This window comes from Crinia signifera, chromosome 2, assembly GCF_055691185.1.
Source record: "Crinia signifera chromosome 2, ASM5569118v1, whole genome shotgun sequence".
Taxonomy (NCBI): Eukaryota; Metazoa; Chordata; class Amphibia; order Anura; family Myobatrachidae; genus Crinia; species Crinia signifera.
The window spans coordinates 264,712,665-264,730,899 of NC_139218.1; the positions used below are offsets into that span (position 1 = coordinate 264,712,665).

The 18,235-nt window shown below is 44.1% G+C and overlaps 1 protein-coding gene across 1 annotated transcript in view; it reads right to left on the reverse strand.

Moving 5' to 3' along the window:
* The window catches only part of LOC146057371 (ATP-binding cassette sub-family C member 5-like), a 136,434-nt gene that overhangs the window by 96,287 nt on the left and 21,912 nt on the right, over positions 1–18,235 (reverse strand). Inside the window, exons 3-6 of the mRNA XM_083168519.1 lie at positions 8,736–8,883; positions 4,458–4,691; positions 2,046–2,219; positions 1,134–1,281 (exon numbers count right to left, since the gene is read on the reverse strand). Of these exons, the coding sequence (XP_083024645.1) occupies positions 1,134–1,281; positions 2,046–2,219; positions 4,458–4,691; positions 8,736–8,883 (704 nt within the window). The remainder of the gene's footprint in view (positions 1–1,133; positions 1,282–2,045; positions 2,220–4,457; positions 4,692–8,735; positions 8,884–18,235) is intronic.

The window sequence follows — 18,235 nt, forward strand, 5'->3', positions numbered from 1 at the left end:
GTCGACCTTCCCATGTGTCAACCTTGGCTCATGACGACCTTTAGTGGTCGACCCAATGCATGTCGACCGTAGTGCTGTCAACCTAGTGACCATATACCTAGAAGCTAGTCTCGGTTTTGCACATGTGAGGTCTACTGTATTTTTTACCAAAATGACCATAGGCATAGCGAGCGGATGCGGTACACTTATACATGCGTCGACATAGACACCCAAGTCAACCTTATTCAGGTCAACCATGCCAATGTCGACCATAAGTTTGTGTTGACCTATTGTCAATTGTCAACCGTTAGTGGTCAACCTACTCACTGTCTACTATTTATACCGTAATCACCACACTGCGATATCTCTGCTCAATGCCATTCTGGCAGCCACATGAGCAAATTAGATGCATGTGCATGGCGACGAAATCACGCCAATCGCCACGAGAGTCGCACATGGCAATTGGTGCGGGATAGATGAGCGCGGCTACATCTGTATGAGGGAATATTTATCAAAATTACTTTTACCAAAATAATCTGAAAAAGTACCCCAAGCCCTTTCATTTGCATTTTTAGTTAAGCAAATTGGAAATACTAAGTATGATCAAGGGGAGCAGATTGCAAGAAAAAATTGGGGGGGGGGGGAGGGGGGAATAACTGCGATAATAAAGCTATATGGAGATGGCGTTATGCAGATTCCCCCATAGTTCCCCAACAGGCACAGCAAAGTTGGGAGCTGACCCCTATGATCAGCTTTGTGATTTAAATAAACCACAAGCTAAATTGTAGACAAAACAAAATTATAACAAAGTACTTACCTGCATCCATAGGTCCGGTGATCAGTGGGCCTCTCCGCTGGTCATCTGTCACCAGGCTCCTGCTCTGTGATCTCTGCCAGCTGCTACCGCACATAAGATGCCAGTTTACAGCTCACAGAGAAGGAGTCTGGCAATCAGTTGACCAGTGGACAGACTCACCAAGCATTCTCGCAAGCTCCGCCCCTGTATTTGTAAAAAGACACATTCCTCCGATGTATTCAATTATTGCATTGTGGATTTGGCCACATTTTTTCAAATCCCGTCTGATTCTGATAAGTGGAATGTAATAAATATGCCTCAGTTACAATTCTGAAATTCACACCAAACTTTTACCAACCTTGAATATTGTATATGAAAGCTTTCTCCCACACATACATCTTAATAAACCGAATACTAGTTAGGATTTCATTCATAATCCGCACTCTTCGGTCCGTGATCACTATGCATTTTGTTCTAAAGTATGCAGTCAGTTTTGATGCCAGCATCTGCAGATCAACAAAAAGTTATTCCATATCCATTTAATGACATTATTGTCTCACTTAGATGTACTAAAGGGAAAATGCGGTAAAACAGGGGTTTTACCACCTTTTTCAATTTACCAACACCCGTCCGCCCTGTCTTCGCCTGGCAGGGTAGAGGGTGGCGATACCCTATAGAAGCCCATGGGCTTCTATCGCCGCGCGACCCCCCCCCCCTCCCGTCCTCCTTTGATCTCCTCCTCCCCCAGCAGGTGTCACAGCCGGGAGGACATCCGGCTGCAGGGGGGAGGAGGAGACGCAGGGGGACACTGACAGCCGCCGGGATGTGACGGAGACCCCCGCAGACCACATCACAGGTATCGCGGGGGTCTCCGTCACCGCAACCCGATGCATCATTGCGGCGGCTGTCAGTCGAAGGGCGGCGATGTATATTAATACATCCCGCCCTTATACCCAAAATATTCCGCAAGCCAATACTTAATGAGTGCAACTGAGACACTGCTTCCTGATGTTTCAATGTACATAAAACTTTATTTAATGCACAAATTCATTTGTATAAAATACCGTCAGGCTATGTGTTTAATGTGTATATGAAACATAAATGCATTCTGTGTTCCTCTTGGGTTCCATCACGTCAAGTCCACACCCCTTATTAAATACCTCACAAAAGAACAATATGATTGTAAATTAATTATAGTAATTAGAACTTGTTAACTGAAATATTAGATCGTTATCTGACCTATAAGCCACTTAAGTTCTAAGCCTCTTACCATGAGTGAATAAAATGCAAGGAATGCAGCGGAACCTATCAGTGCTGTAGGTCCTAGGAAGAACACCGTGTACAGCATCCCCAACAGAGCAATGAAAGGACCAGCAGCTAACAAACAGCCTATTGAGGCCGCTTCGTACAGCCGTTGACCATCACTGGAGCACATGTTGACCAGCTGTAAAACACACACACATAACTACATTAATTACGGTAGTCATTTCAAATGTCCTTACTCATGCAGGACATTACACAACACAAATAAGCTATGCTAAAAGAAAGGTTCACTAGGTCTGCTTGATTACACACTTATACATTTTCGATAATCATTTTTGGTCATTAGAGGTGAAAATTCGTAATATGGGGAAATGTAGGAGTGACTGGGCATAATGGGGGGGGGGGAGGGGGGGTGTTTCTAATGCTAGTCTTCCTTGCTTTTCCTAGCATTTTATCAGGTATGGGTAATGAATCATAAAGACAGGCCACACCACAAAGTGCTTTTAATGGGCCTGCTTCAGAGGTGAATGCAGTGGCAATGGGATACGGTCACTGTGTTGACAAGAATTAGGTCGACATGCATGAAGATGAACATGACTGAAGTTTGACATGGGGTTAGGTCTTCCAGGGTCATTAGGTCGACACAGGCATTCTGTTGACAAAAGGTCGACATGGGGTTTCTCTTTTTTTTTTGAGCTGACGTGCCGGCAGGTGGTATTTCATGCCCTACCATCCACCAGGGCGTGGTGGGAGAATAAAATAAGTGTGCTTGAAGCCAGGGCCGTCTTAACAGCAGTGTGGGCCCCTGGGTAAAGCAATGCACTGGGGCCCTTACCCATTCTCCCCTCCTAGGGGTGGGGGGTGCTATTAGCAGCAGCTTTGATGTCCCACGGGTGGCAGGGGGTGCTCTATCTTCCACTCAACATGTAGGACCTGGAGCAGTAACTTCTGCTAATTACTCCTTTATTGCACAGGTGGTGGGAGGGTGAACACTAACGTGTGGAAGGGGGCACTGAGCTGAATGACGGGTCCCTTGTAAATGACTTCCAGGGAGATAGGGGGTGTTTTATACACAGGGGAGGGTTGGATAATGGAGTGGGCTTAATATTCGTCATTTTCCGGTGGAATGGCAGCTTGTTTGACTGCAGATATCGGCAATTATCTGTAAATAGATTTCTTAGCCTTCAATAGTATAAAAACCTAGAGTCCCAACTTTCAGGAGGTGCTGGGAACTTGGGGATCAGAGATCAGGAGCCAGAGCAATCCATTGATAAAAATATAAAACTGTACACCAGACGTTTGAAGCTGGAGCAGGGACCGGCTGCTGGAAGGCTGATATCTCTGGTTCTGATAAAAGATAGAGACAAGCCGCTAGTGTTGACAGAAAGGGGGAGAGTCCCAGCTTTTGGACTATACTCTCAGAAAAGTCAGAGAGAACCTGAGAAATATGACTGGGAAGTAAATGAGTAATTAGCAGAAGTTAATGTGGACTGCTGCTTTGAAGTTGGATATCTCCAGTTCCCCAGGGCCGATTTTCAAAATTCTGGTATCCCTGTAAAAAGGGGATCCTCAGCTATCAGAAAAGGGCCCTTATACACCTGGGACCCCTGGGCAAGTGCCCATTAAGCCCATACGAAAAGACGGCCCTGCTTGAAGCATGATGAGTGCAGCGAGCAATGCGAGGGCACGCAGTACACATTTTTAGTGTCCATGTCGACTGTGTCGACATTCAGGTAAAAAATAATAATAATGGAAAAACCTCATCTCGACCTTTCACTGTCGACCTTCCCCATGTCGATTAGGTGGTTAGCCAGACATGAACATGTTACTGATAGCAGCGGCATCTAAAACATAGAACCGCTAATACCAGAGGCAATGTTCAGATAGAGAACCTGCACCTGCCATGGGGATGGGGCAAGTTTTGATGTACGATTTATGCTGCATCAACTGGCGCGACAGCCAAAGGGTGGCATTAGCATGAAGACGAAGATGCAGCAGAAGATGAAGCCGTGGACACATCTTCCTCTGACTTCAGTATAAAGCAGATCATTTCAAATAAAACACCAGCAGTATAAATACAATCGACGACGTGTGTACCCAGCACGACTGAGGGTGCCAGGGTAGCTGGCATTGGCAAGTGTATACCCAATTGCCAATGCAGGCAGTGATGAAGCTTTGTTTGCCTGCCATGCTCCATTCCATAGCATGGCCCTCGCTAGCAATGTCCTCCATCGTCCTGCACGTAGACAACAGGGGATATCACTGACATAGCGCGGGAACGCACATCGTCAGCTACATAGTGCACACACACTGGATGATTTCAATGGTTTCGCGTTCCAAACTATCAGAATTGCCCAAAACATTCAAAATATTGTCTAGTATGTACCCATCAAAATTGGTAGCTTAGACTGAGATTTACCTCTCCAGTAGTAATATCCTTTGCTTCTTTGAGTTTCAGGATCTTTTTGAAAGCCAGACCTAAAACTGCGCCCTTCAGCCGAATTCCTGTTCTATAGTTCATTGCCCAACTTAGTGAAAAAGACCAAGACCGGACAAGCTCTGCTGCAAAAATGCCAAATGCGAGAAGCAGCCCATGAAGGATATTAGATTCGACAGCCTCCGAGTACTCAAGCAGTGCACGGATGAAGATTGCCTAGAAAGAAACAGACATTATTTTTTATTTTAGAAAATATGAATTATACCCCCTTTTACACCAAAAATCCCGGATCCGACCCGGCATTTGGATGAAGGATCCAAGCCGGGTCGGATCCGGGATTTACACTGCGGTGCCCATCCGCAGTGTAGACGGAGGCGGCGCTTGGAGATGACATCATCTTCAAGCGCCGGGACCGCGGTCATCCCCACCGGGACCGCTGATCGCTGTGCTGGGGGCAGCCCAGCACCAAGGTAAGCGGCTGGGCTGCCCCCAGCCCCCGTGCACCCCCCCCCCCCGCCCCTAGCCATCGTCCGGGAGGTGAATGGATGCCGTGCACATCCCCCATTGATGTAAATGGGAGCCGGGTCAGATGACCCGGTGTACCCATTTGCACCACCCTCTACCCTCTACCTAGGTCCTAGCCGTGTTCTACCCAGGTCAGGACCGCTGCCGCTGACCCGGGTCTGACCCGCCGAAGACCCGGGGTTTTGCGGCAATGTAAAAGGGGTATTATCTAGTAAATAAAATAATAATAATTTTATATATTATACATTTTCTGGGTACTTGTGAGTTATCTGGACGCCCGATTTTTTGATTGTATGCCTTAAGTTAAGGCATACAATCAGATGCGATGCGATGTGATATCGCATCGCATCGCATCGCATCGCATCGCATGCGATATCGGATGCGATGACCCGATTTTTCCATAGGAATCAATGTTAAAATGATTCCTATGGAAAAAGGGGTCCTTTTCATACCCCTACTATCCAAGTGGGCATGGAGTTGGATATAAACCTGTGGCGAGCGTAGCGAGCCACCGAGCCCGAAGCGTGGCGAGCGAAGCGAGCCCCGCGAGGGGACGGTATTCCGTGTCCGCTCGCCACGCTTCGGGCTCGGTGGCTCGCTACGCTCGCCACAGGTTTATATCCAACTCCATGCCCACTTGGATAGTAGGGGTATGAAAAGGACCCCTTTTTCCCATTGAATTCCATGTTAAAATGGACTCAGTCCATTTTAACATTGATTCCTATGGAAAAATCGGGTCATCGCATCGCATCGCATCGCATCCGATGGTCGCATGCGATGCGATGCGATGTGCCCGATCCGACCCGATTTTCAAATCGGGCGTCCGGATAACTCATATGTACCATTTTCTGTATAATTTTTAACCTTAACCTTAATTTTTAATCTTGACAGCAATGAACAATCATTACACAATAATAATCTATCTGTGTGTCCCTACATTTCTCAGGAAATAATGGCTAGCAACATGAGATCACCTTATAATATGATATAACATTATTATATCTTTATAACACTTGTGATTGTATCTGTCACAGCCAGGAAGCCTTGGAAGCTTCCCAAACTGAGAAAGTTACAATAATTAGTCCCTTGGATGTCTATTCTGTGCAGATGTATTCTGGTGTACTAGTCTGCTACAAAGAACTTTGGCTAGAATGTATTATTTTACTGTAGATAAGAGCAGTCATTGTTAATTGTGACATGTGTCTATGGGTGGGGGATGTAATCCAAAGGGTCTTTTTTTATCTAGTTTGTTAGAGCCTTAAGCAATAGTCCTTAGGGATATGGATCCACATGCTTGGGGATACCGATCAGTGTCTAGATCAACACCATATGATTGACACAGACAAAAGTCTGACATAGTAAAATGGTTGACGTGGACAACAGTCGACACATGAAAAAGATCAACATGAGGTGTTTGTTTTCTTTGAAATTTTTTCCCTTTTTTCATACTTTACCATCTATGTGAACTCCGACTGGGAATGGGAAGTTGCCCCAAAACATGGCGATTGAAGTGAGGGTATGTGGTGTACTAATTGGGGGCCCATGTGCTATATCTACAAATGGACACCCAAAAAAGTAAAAAAAAAACTCATGTAGACCTTTTCATGTGTTGACCATTATCATGTCAACCTTTTCCATGTTGATCTTGTGCATGTCAACATAATAGCTGTACATTCTATGATCCACACACCAAAACTTGATGAGATTCTTCAGCACACCAATTCAGCTCTTCAGCAAGTAAAGACTATCTTATCTCTAGGTATATATTATTGCAATAAAACTTTTCACAGAGCAGTTACCTACATCAGATTATAATTGGGGAATTTGACTAAGCAATTTTGACTAATTTTGGGAGAGATTTTGCCTAGATGCACTGGAGATTTTGACTAAGCGATTTTGTCTAAGCAATGTTAAGGCCCATACACACTGGGCGACTTTGAGCTGAAAGTCGCTCAAAACCCAGTGTGTATGGCCCGGCGATGAGCGCTGCTGCGCGCTCCAGCAACATCGCCGGGAAAGCCGTTCATATGCTGGTTATACCAGCAGATGAGCGACTTTCAGGATGGCTTTACATAGCGCTCCGCTATGCAACGCCGTCCTCCCCCCCTCCATTGGCGCTGGGCAAGGGTAAAGCCGCTCAGTGTGTATGCACGGAGCCGGCTTTCCCCACAGCGATGAATGTCATCATCGCTGTCCATACACGCTGGGAATAGTCGCCCAGTGTGTATGGACCTATAGTCTGCACAGTCAATCTATGCTAAGCAATCTCTGCTAGACAATATTGACTAAGCAGGAGAAAAATAGGGAGATTTTGGCTAACCTTCTAGGAGATTTAGACTATCTAGTCAAAATCTCCTGTTAAAAGTTCTCCGTGTGTACACCCCATTTACTCACATAAATCAGGGTGACAAACATGAACTATTCAATGAATAGAGCTTGCTGAGATGCTATTGATGTTTATTTCAAATTATTCAGAACCCTAAGGTTGCGGATATACAGCATTTAAAGTGTTAAGTGTTTATTCAAGCAATAGCTCTAAGGCAAAAGTAGTTACTTAGGCATACAGTATTAAATAAGTATGGCTTCAGTAGATTATTGATCAAGGGAGTGTTCAAGGGTGGACTCATTCCTTAAATATCATCCAGGTTCTTTACAGTTGTAATCACCACTAGATTAGTTATAGATAAAACGGTACTTATGTATTATCTGGGCTCCCATGTTAAATGCACCCCATTTTTTCATACCCCTACTATCCAAGTACGCATGGAGTTGATTTTATATAGTGTGGCGAGCGCAGCGAGCCACCGTGCCCGAAGCGTGGCGAGCGCAGCGAGCCCCGCGAGGGGACGCGGTCTCATAAGAAATACGGGAGCCCAGATATTACATAAGTACCGATAAAACTAATCTATGGCATATTTATTCCAGCATCAGGCTAATTTTATATGTATTTGCAGTCATTAATATAACCTACACCCAAAGATTAGCCTCGTTCTGGTCAGATTGTCTAACTATGCAAAAGGCACAATTTATATATCATTTGTTTAGTGCCCTTTCTTATGAAGAGATCAGCTATCTTTATAGTGATGTACTATTCAATAAATAATTTGGATTGAATATGAAATCCCCACGTACAATTTCCTCTAGAAGCAGGAACATCACAATATAAAAATAATAATAATTATTATTATTATTACAGTAGTAGACTAGTATTACTACTACTATATTGTCAAAATCCTATAGTCTGTATTCCCACAATGGTGGAAAGACAACAGATCAGAACAAGTATATGAGTCATACAATTTACATTACAAGCCTTGAAATGTTCTAATAGTGCAGATCTGGTCACATTTATCAGGTCCATACTCAATTCAGCCACTCAAGTGGACGAACATGTTGGACAGGTTTAGATATTCAGCTATTAGGTCCAGCAACTGAATTATATGGGACACTGTTCAAGCGGTCAGCCAGTGATTGACAGATTGGATTTTCGGCCATATCTTGATCACAAGTTGTTGAGATTTCTGGTCATTTATCACCGCTGCCTTTAATGATTTGTGACCAACTGGATCTACAATGTCCAAATTAGTTTCTAAAATATTCACTAACATTGGTCTATTGACATTACTAAATACTCCTCAATTTAGGTTAGTGAGGATGACTGACTACACCCAAAACATACAGTAGCACTTAAGTCCTTAACAAATGTATAGACAGTCATATAAAGCATGAACTCACAGGGCCAATAAAGTTTGCTACCATGGTGATAATCACAGACAATAAAGCCAGCAGAGATCTTGTCTGACAGAAACGCCATATCACCATTCTCAGAGACGCTTTCCTCTTCCCACGTTTCTGCAGCTCTGCTTCCCAAAGACGATGTAATCTGTTTCGTGTAAGGAACAAAGATACGTGGAAATAATTATAAAGCAAACTAGCATGCGTGTGTGCATCAAGAGACATTATCTAGAAATACCTACCTGTACATCAGCTGCACACACGCCAAAATTTTACAATAAAAACACATTTTTAAATAAAATACACAAGTGACACACATAATAAAACAATCCTGATGCCCTCTTGCCTTGGGTCATTTAAACAAGAAATAAAGCTACAGTACATTGAGCCAAACATTCAAATAAAATTATTTAATTTAAAGAAAGGGGTGGTTGTTTTTTTTTTTACGTGGCTGATAGAAGAGGAAAGGCAAAAGTACAGGCATTGCCTAGCAATGGCTGACAGCTTCCTGCGATGTTTTACATATGGTATGTATTAGAATCTGCAATGCTGTTATCAAGTTTTAATGAAGCCCTGAGCTGGTGACATTTACTGCTGCTTCACCTGCTGAACCTGCATTCCTCAGTCTATACACTGGGGAGGACCCTGGATGATTTTGTATTTTATTATCTGAAGATGAAGACCTGGGGCATTCAAGCCTCGGTAAGCATACATATGTGTACACACACGAGGGTGGATCAATAAGTACCTGTGTTGAAGACAAGTAGTGTTGCTGAGGAAAGTTGGTATTACTATCATGTACTACAATCTTTCAATCAACGCCATACCAAATTTCAGATTGATTCATAGCTTAGTTTTTTTTTTCCAACATGACAATGCACCAACCCCCTCATCCGGCATTGTTGCTGCCAAACTGCATAAATTCCGCTATAAATTGTTGCCGTATCCACCGTACTCGCCAAACTTAGCTTCCTGCGACTTTTTTCTGTTCCCTACCCTGAAAACGTGGCTCGCTGGGAAAAAAAATTCATAGCGCAATTCATGCAATTTGGCCGCAACAATTCCGGATGAGGGAGCTGGTGCATTGTCATGGTGGAAAAAAAAACTAACCTATGAATCAATCTGAAATTAGGTATGCTGTTGTTTGAAAGATGGAAAGATGGTAGTACATGATAGTAATACCAACTTTCCTCAGCAATGCCACCTGTCTTCAAACACAGGTACTTATTGATCCACCTCGTATATCTTATATTGCAAGAAACAGCATTCAATTTATCTGTGACAAACACTAATCCCATTACCCACAACCACTGATTGCAGGTAGCCCCTATAGGCTGGCATGAGCCACAGTTTATCAGGGATTCACCTATCTCAGCATAATCCCTACAGAGTGTTTTTGTGCAAAGTGGGTCTATTTATCAGGTGATCCAATAGGAAAAAATAAATAATTATAATAAAAAAATTATAATAATAAAAAAAACAACCGGTGAACATCGGAAAAACTAGCACGTAGGTAATAGAATACCCCCCTCAGTACTCAGGTCATTATAATCAAACTAGGATGCAAAATTGTGGAAAAAGTAGCACAATAAAGAAAATATTGCACAGCACAGTAATCACGCCACAAGTTGTATGAGGGCACATCTGTAATGAAGAACAGAAACTTACTCTAGGTGACGACCTCCGAGAGTGATTCTCGGTAAACCTTATACAAATGATGCACACAGTACATATTTGTTTTTTTTCCACAAAATAAATACTTCTTCTTCCCACAATGATACATAGTATTCCATAGTACATAGTATTCCAAAACCCTGCACGGACAAAAGCCGTGCCGTGTACAGTAGTTAGTAATGGACATGATTGTGTCCATTCACACGGGACGGCCACAGCCCGGCCGCCCGGTTGCAGCTAGATGTCACCACTGGAAGGGACGGCTGCCGGGCTGTGGCCATCCCCACCATTCTAAACTTCTGTGTGAGGCATGGCTTCTTGGCCATGCAGGGTTTCGCCGCCCAGCAGGAGCCGGAGCCTGTGAAAGGGGCCTATCTTCCCCACAGAATTTTCTGTTTAGCAAAGATGGATTACTGCCAAAGCCAGAATATTAAAGTCCCTTTTTGTAGTGTGTATAAATATCAGTCACAGCCAATGATGTCACAGCCGAGAGCCACACTCCTAGTCAGAGGACATAGTAGTAGTAGTAGTACGTTTATTTATATGGCGCCGCAAAGTGTCCGCAGCGCCGTACATAGCAAACAAAAAAAAATGACGAGGTAACGTACAGGGTGTGTTGAAAAATACAGTATAAATGGGGGTATAGCTGGTAGAACTAAAATCAGCATCAGTTCAGAAGTAGGTGTCAAAATTGTCAAGGAGACTAAAGATGAAGTAGAGGAAGGGAAGAACAGGACAGGAGCACAGGTGAGGTAAAGAGGTAGGGTGAGTACGTGAGGAAGGAGGGCCCTACTCATAAGAGTTAACATACTAAAAATAGGTGGGTGGACGAACGAAAAACAATAGGATAAGTAGGAACGGAGGGGAACGGAGGCAGGATAAGAGGATCAAAAGAGGTTAGGAGGAGGGATAGGCTAGTCGAAAAAAGTGGGTTTTGAGGGAGCGCTTGAAGGAGGTAAGGGAATCAGAAAGCCTGATGGGTGGCGGGAGGTTGTTCCAGTGCAGGGGGGCAGCGCGAGAGAAGTCTTGGACACGGGAGTGGGAGGAGGTGATTAGGTGAGAGGTCAGTCGGCGGTCAGTGATGGAGCGAAGAGGACATCCAGTTCCAGTTTGATAAGGTAAGGACCAGGAAGGTGAATGTCCCTTTTCAGTGAAGATGGTAGTACAGGAGTGTTCTCCAACACAAAATTAGCCTCAGTTACAGTATACAGCTAGCTTTTTGTACACACTAGTCTGGAAAACTACTAGTGGAAAGGTCAAGCTAGAATCACTATTCACGTAGGACTCCTGAAAGGGGGTAATGGAAATAGATACCGAAATATGACAAACCTCAGGCTATCCTCACTAGGCAGAGATAGATAAGGGACAGGACAAGGGGGGTTATTCTGGTTCACTCCTTCTGGCAAATTCCTTCTTAGATGGACAAAACCATGTGCACTGCAGGTGAGGTAGATGTTACTTGTGCAGAGAGAGTTAGATTTGGGTGGGGTTTTACTTCAAAGAAGGGTGGCCAATCGGCAGGATCCTGGGATTTGGCCCCTAAAACGCCAGGATTTTAAACCCGGGATTGGAGTTTCCAATCCCGTAATTTCGGGATTAGACTGCGCATGCGCAGTCTAATGCCAGGCAGCGTCTGAGCTAGTGCTCAGACGCGGCCCGGCTTCTCCCGTCCCAGGCAGCGCATCTCTGCCAGGCGTGACGACATCAGAGGTCACGCTGCGCAGGCCACACAAACAGCCGCCTCATTCTCTGCGCACCGTGCTGACCTCCGGCTGCCACCATGATAACGTCCACCCACCCAGGCTGCCTGCACTTGCCTCTTACCGGACCCCGTAGCATCACCCGATGAACGACCCACCCAGGCTGCATCCTCCTCCATGCCCAGCTCCATCGCTCACCGGCCCGGCCGCACCGCAATTGTAAGTAAATATGCGGCCGGCCGGGGCGGGATTTTGTATAAGGGAAGCCAATCCCGGGATCCCGGGAATCGGGCATTTTTCAATCCCGAATTCCGGGATTGAAAAAAATGCCCCGGGATTGGCATCCCTACTTCAAAGCGAGATCTATATTGCAGTGTAAAAATAAAGCAGTCAGTATTTTTCCTGCACAGAAACAAAATAACTCACCCAAATCTAATTCTCTCTGCACATTTTACATCTGCCCCCCCCTGCAGTGCACATGGTTTTGTCCATCTAAGAAGGAATTTGCCAGAAGTAGTGAACCAGAATAACCCCCAAGGTGAGAATTAAAGCAGAACACAGAACAGAGCCAGGAATAGGCTGTGGTTCAGGGCAGGAAGCACAGTAATGGAATATGCATAAGGTTGGAGTTCATGGTCACTAGTAAATGCTCTTAGTAAAATATTAAACTTAAGACAATACAGTAAATAATCAGAACAAATGACTCAACAATCAGTGACTCAAAGGACTGAACTTGTACAAGATAATTTAGTATATGGAAGGCCCAGGATGCACAATTATACAAAAGTCTGACTCAAGCAATTTCAACAGCTTCCATTAGCTATAATCCCCTTGGCACAGGTCATATAGACTGTATATGCTGACTGTACTGCTAACAGTAGAATTACAACAACTATTGCCAAGATAGACCTGTGGTGCTCATATCTATGACAACTATGCAGCAGAGGTAATTGGGGGACTTACATCATAGCCTAAGAAGCCGGCTACATTCACCTCCAATAGAATCCTATTGTCAATACCACAAAGAACATTACTACCCCACCAGTCCAAGATGACCGTAAACTATAAAGGGGAGCCTGGAACCAGCAAAAAAAAACAAACAGAAAATACTACTATTCTACCCGGACAGCCAGCCTATGCACTTTTGGATTACAGCTTCGCCCATGCTTTGGCACCCCCACCGCATTTATTGAGGACACCTGCTGCTAATGCCATCCTGTACGGATCACAAGCCTCTAGCGGTTGCTTGGTAACTATTACCCACTTGGGGGACTATTTCCAAGATCAAGCCGATCAGTATATATGTGGTATCCATCTGACCTCTTAAGGCGACATACTAGGAATGGGACTCTATTTGGTGTTGAACTATTTTGGTCTCAGTCCAATTTAATTTATTTACTAATTGTTTTATGATTATTACATTTTTTGGTATTTGTTTCCTAGCACGGCACCACCGATTTTGATTGTATGCATCGGGTCGGAAAAATCGGGTCGATCGCATCGCATGCCATCCAAATCGCATGCGATGCGATCGACCCGATTTTTACATTGGAATCAATGTAAAATGGTCCCTGACACCCGATTTTACATTGATTTCAATGGAAAAAGCCCCAAAACCCCCCATTTTAATACTAAACCCCCCCTCATGTTTCAAATGCCCCCCCCCCCCCATTGTTAACGCCACCCCACTATTGACGCCAACCCGAAGCATGGCGTGGAGTTGATTTTATATAGTGCCCGAAGCGTGGCGAGCGCAGGTATCCGCAGGTATCCGCATCCGCTCGTGGGCTTCACAGGTATCCGCGTCCCCTCGCGGGGCTCACTTCACTTAAAACAAAAATTAACATTGTTCCCTATGGGAAAATCGGGTTGATGGCGTCGGTCACATCGCGGCCCCTTATTAATCAACCCGATTTTGTATTTCACCGGCAAATTAGCTGGTGATTGACACAAAATCGGGTCCATCGCGTTGATTGTATGCCTTAAACTTAAGGCATACATGCGATTTGGTTGCATGCGATGCGATCGACGCGACCGACCCGATTTTTTAATTGAATCAAATGTGAATAGGGTCCCTGGGACCCGATTTTACATCGGATTCAATGTAAAAAATTCCCTAGACCCCAAAATTTTACAACGTAAACCCCACCCCACGATAGACGCCAACCCGAAGCGTGGCGAGCGCAGCGAGCCTGCGAGGGGCGGCAGTGCGCGTCCTCCGACCTTTTCATTCCCCTACTATCCACGTCGGCGCGGAGTCGAGAATATATAGTGTGGCGAGCGCAGCGAGCCCCGCGAGGGGACACGTATAACTTCACAGGTATACGCTGCGCTCGCCAAGCTTCGGGCTCGGTGGCTCGCTGCGCTCGCCACACTATATATTCTCAACTCCACGCCGACGTGGATAGTAGGGGAATGAAAAGGTCGGAGGACGCGCACCGCCGCCCCTCGCGGGCTCGCTATGCTTCGGGTTGGCGTCTATCGTGGGGTGACGACGGGGCCATATATAATGTGAAATGGGTCATATTGGCCCATTTCACATTTTTTTACATTTTTTCCTATGTGAGATGGACTTAATCAAGTCCATCTCATCTTGTGCCATTATAATGGCACAAGACCGACGCGATGCTCCCGATTTTAATGTTAAAAAATATTTTAACATTGAAGCCTATGGCAAAATCGGGGGCATCGCGTCGGGATCAATGTTAATGGTCCCGACCGACACGATGCCCCCGATTTTTCCTTTGCCGGCAAAATGGACCTGATTTCAAAGGAAATCGGGTCCATCGCGTTGATCGTGTACCTTAACTTAAAGGTACACGATCCCAAAGATTGTGGCCGTGCTAGGAAACAAGTACCATACATTTTATATTACTTTCTATTTGTTTTTTGCTCTTTTGGCATCACACCCCAGGTAGCGCCTGTTCACACTACTTAGGTAGCAACTTGAGCCTCTAACTAGAACATATTCCCTGATACAGCACTATTGTACTTCTAAGCATCTCTAATAAAATAATGCCAACGCTAACAGAGAGGACAACAAATGTAATTCATGTGTTTCCAAGCTGTGTGCATAGGCACCCTGGGGACCAATACAAATTATTTATGGTCAAAGGGATTGGCAAAATGATTACTGGTGGCTGTTCGTCATAAAATATGTGGACAGTAGGTACCACAACTAGGTCCACCACCCATAACTGAACCTTAAAGGTGACAAGTAAGCACAATTAATTTAATATTACTAGAGGTGCGTTGAACCAAAGTGCTGATACGGTAGTTAAGGGTGCCATGACAAGAAGGTTTGAGAATCACTGCTTTAGGCAAAACACTGAAACAGATACAAGTGTAGAGGATTACTGGTTAGCCATTACCATCGCCTTCTGTAATACTGCATTAACTATCTTTCTAGATTTGTCTGCTGGCAGCAACTATCGCAGCTCATCCTCACTGATGCCTGCAAACATCCAATACAACTGGGGTTTCCTAGTAACATTGATCATCAATCTATTTAGTAGAGGGCTGTTGAAATAGAAGTATAGAATGTTATGCCCACTCTGCAGCAATGAAATGCTCATACAGGAGGCTAAGGGGGTGATTCTAATTGCCTCAGTACCTCAGTGCCTGTTACGAAGACAAATACCCTTGCATGTGCCCGCAGCAGGAGACATCATTCTCTGGTCGCCAATCACCGAGTGATTTCTCCTGCCTTCGCAAATATAATACGACGTCAACCGCCCAACCCAGCAGACTTCATCCCACCCGTATTTCCATGAAATGCCCAATGTTCCCATGGCCCAGCGCCGCCCCAGTCCCTCCCTCCCCGCTGCAAACGGCCCGGCGATATTGTAAATCTTCAAGGCCGTTCGCAGTCGGGGTTTGCACATGCCCAGAAATGTGCATGCGGAACGCAGAGGCTATAACATTTAGCCCAGGAAGTCCAAAGGTTCTGCCACATTTATTATTGATCCTTTTGTACCAGGGACTGAACTTCGATCCTGCTAACAATTTTATTCTCACAAAGCTTTATGTAAATAAAATATGTGCTTTGTTTCGCAATTTGGATGCTATATTACAAGTGTTAATATTTAACCAGCTTGTAGATATTTGTAGGTGTATGTTACACACCCAGTCACTGAGGTGGGAGTAAAGCAAAAAAGACCAGGCAACTTTTCATGTGGACAAACCATGTTGCAATGCAAGAGGTACAAGTAAATGTATTAATTTTGTGTGCAGCTTAATACCGGCTACTTTTGCATGTAGCCTACAAATGCTGGAAAGGTTTATGTTTACACTGCGATTTATAGATATAAGCTAGAACACACACCTCTGAAATCTATATCTCTCTGCACACTTTACATATGCCCCACCTGTAGTGCAGCATTGTGTTAGCAAGGTGAAAAGTTCCTTGCTACTGTACTTTTCCTTTACCCGCAACTCAGAATCATGACCCATAAGCAGGCATGTCCAAACTATGGCCCTCCAGCTGTTGTGAAATTACAAGTCCCATCATGCCTTGCCACAGTTTTGCTATTAAGTAATGCTAAAACTGTGGCAAGGCATGCTGGGATGTGTAGTTTCACAACAGCTGGAGGGCCATAGTTTGGACATGCCTGCCCTAAAGTGATAAGGCCTAGGTCACCCCCTCTATTACTGCTTTATCTTTCATTGCATCTCCCAGCGACAACATCTCTAACTCTACAGAACTTACCAAGTAACCACTTAGTTTTAACCACTCATTTACCCTCACACCCTTAAATAGTACAGAGTTTGCAACAAAAAAAAAATCAAAATCTCTTGATCTTCCCCTTGTCTTGAACCCGAGGTTTCAAGATGGTAATGCCATGTGTACCCTTCATGGTATGGAAGCGACATGGGATAGCTAGCTTAGGACACTGAAACTAGAAAACATTTGCACAAGCTGTAGAAAAGTTCCCAGTTCTACAACCCTTCCCTCTTGCATATTTACAAGCCCAACATTATGTGACTGGGCTCTCTCAGGTGCTTTCCCCAACTGATTGTATTAACCCATTAGACACCCTATTGCAATGGGAAAATGCTCCTTTTAAGGCAATTTGGGTGTCACTATTCATTCCTCCATACCCCCCTTGAACATTATAATCTAATTATGCAACATTTGTTACCAGTTTTCATGACAAGCTTTGCATAAAAGATAAAGCATATCATGTACCACACAAACATCATTTACTTCACACAAAATATTTAAAACATATGCTCAAAACTATATTTCACAGGATCTTTTTAGTCAAAATGTAACATTTGTTATTATGGAATGACCCCGGGACAATGGGGAGATCATCTTCCATCCTTAAGCATCAAGAAATTGTTGAAAACTCTTGAAATCTCCATTAGTTCCTTCAACTTCCTACACAAAACTGTTGTTGAATGTCTTGCACAGTACACACTTGTCACCGCAGACTCGCTACTTGATGGGTTAGTTTGACGACTATTTATGCCTAAGGTGTGGCTCACATAGGGCCGAATTGTATCATTGTTTATAGGAATGTCCTATAATACGGGGGGGGGGGTGTTAGTCTCCAACATGGATGTATGTTACACAACATTTGGTGTCTACTTTGGCATAATGCCAAATATTGTCCATTCAGACGTTAATGGTAGAGTGATCCTGTGTAACGCAAGGGGTCGGAAAACTCCCTATTATTCTGTCCACACCTGCTAAAAGATGCATCCTTCAATTTTGGCTACACCCTACAGCCCCCCATTTTACCTTTTTTTTTTTTTTTTTACAAACTATTGCAAATCTTTAGAATGGAATGGCTTAAAGCATCATTCCAGAAGGAAGTATTTTTCAATACCTGGGAGGGCTATATAGAAAGTCTCTCCCAAACGAAATAAACAGGTAAGGAAGTGCCTCAAAAATACACTGTGGTATGAAACACGGATTTATATGCAAGATCCCCCAATCTCACTTACTACTACCTGACCCTAAATGCATGAACAAATGACATTAATGCATTGAAGTTATGCAATGGTATATACTCTGTTTTGACAAATGATTATACAAACTGTATACTGAACTATGAACACGACTTATTTGTATTGAATTACTTTCTAATGCATCAATAAAAGAAAGTTAATAAAAAATAC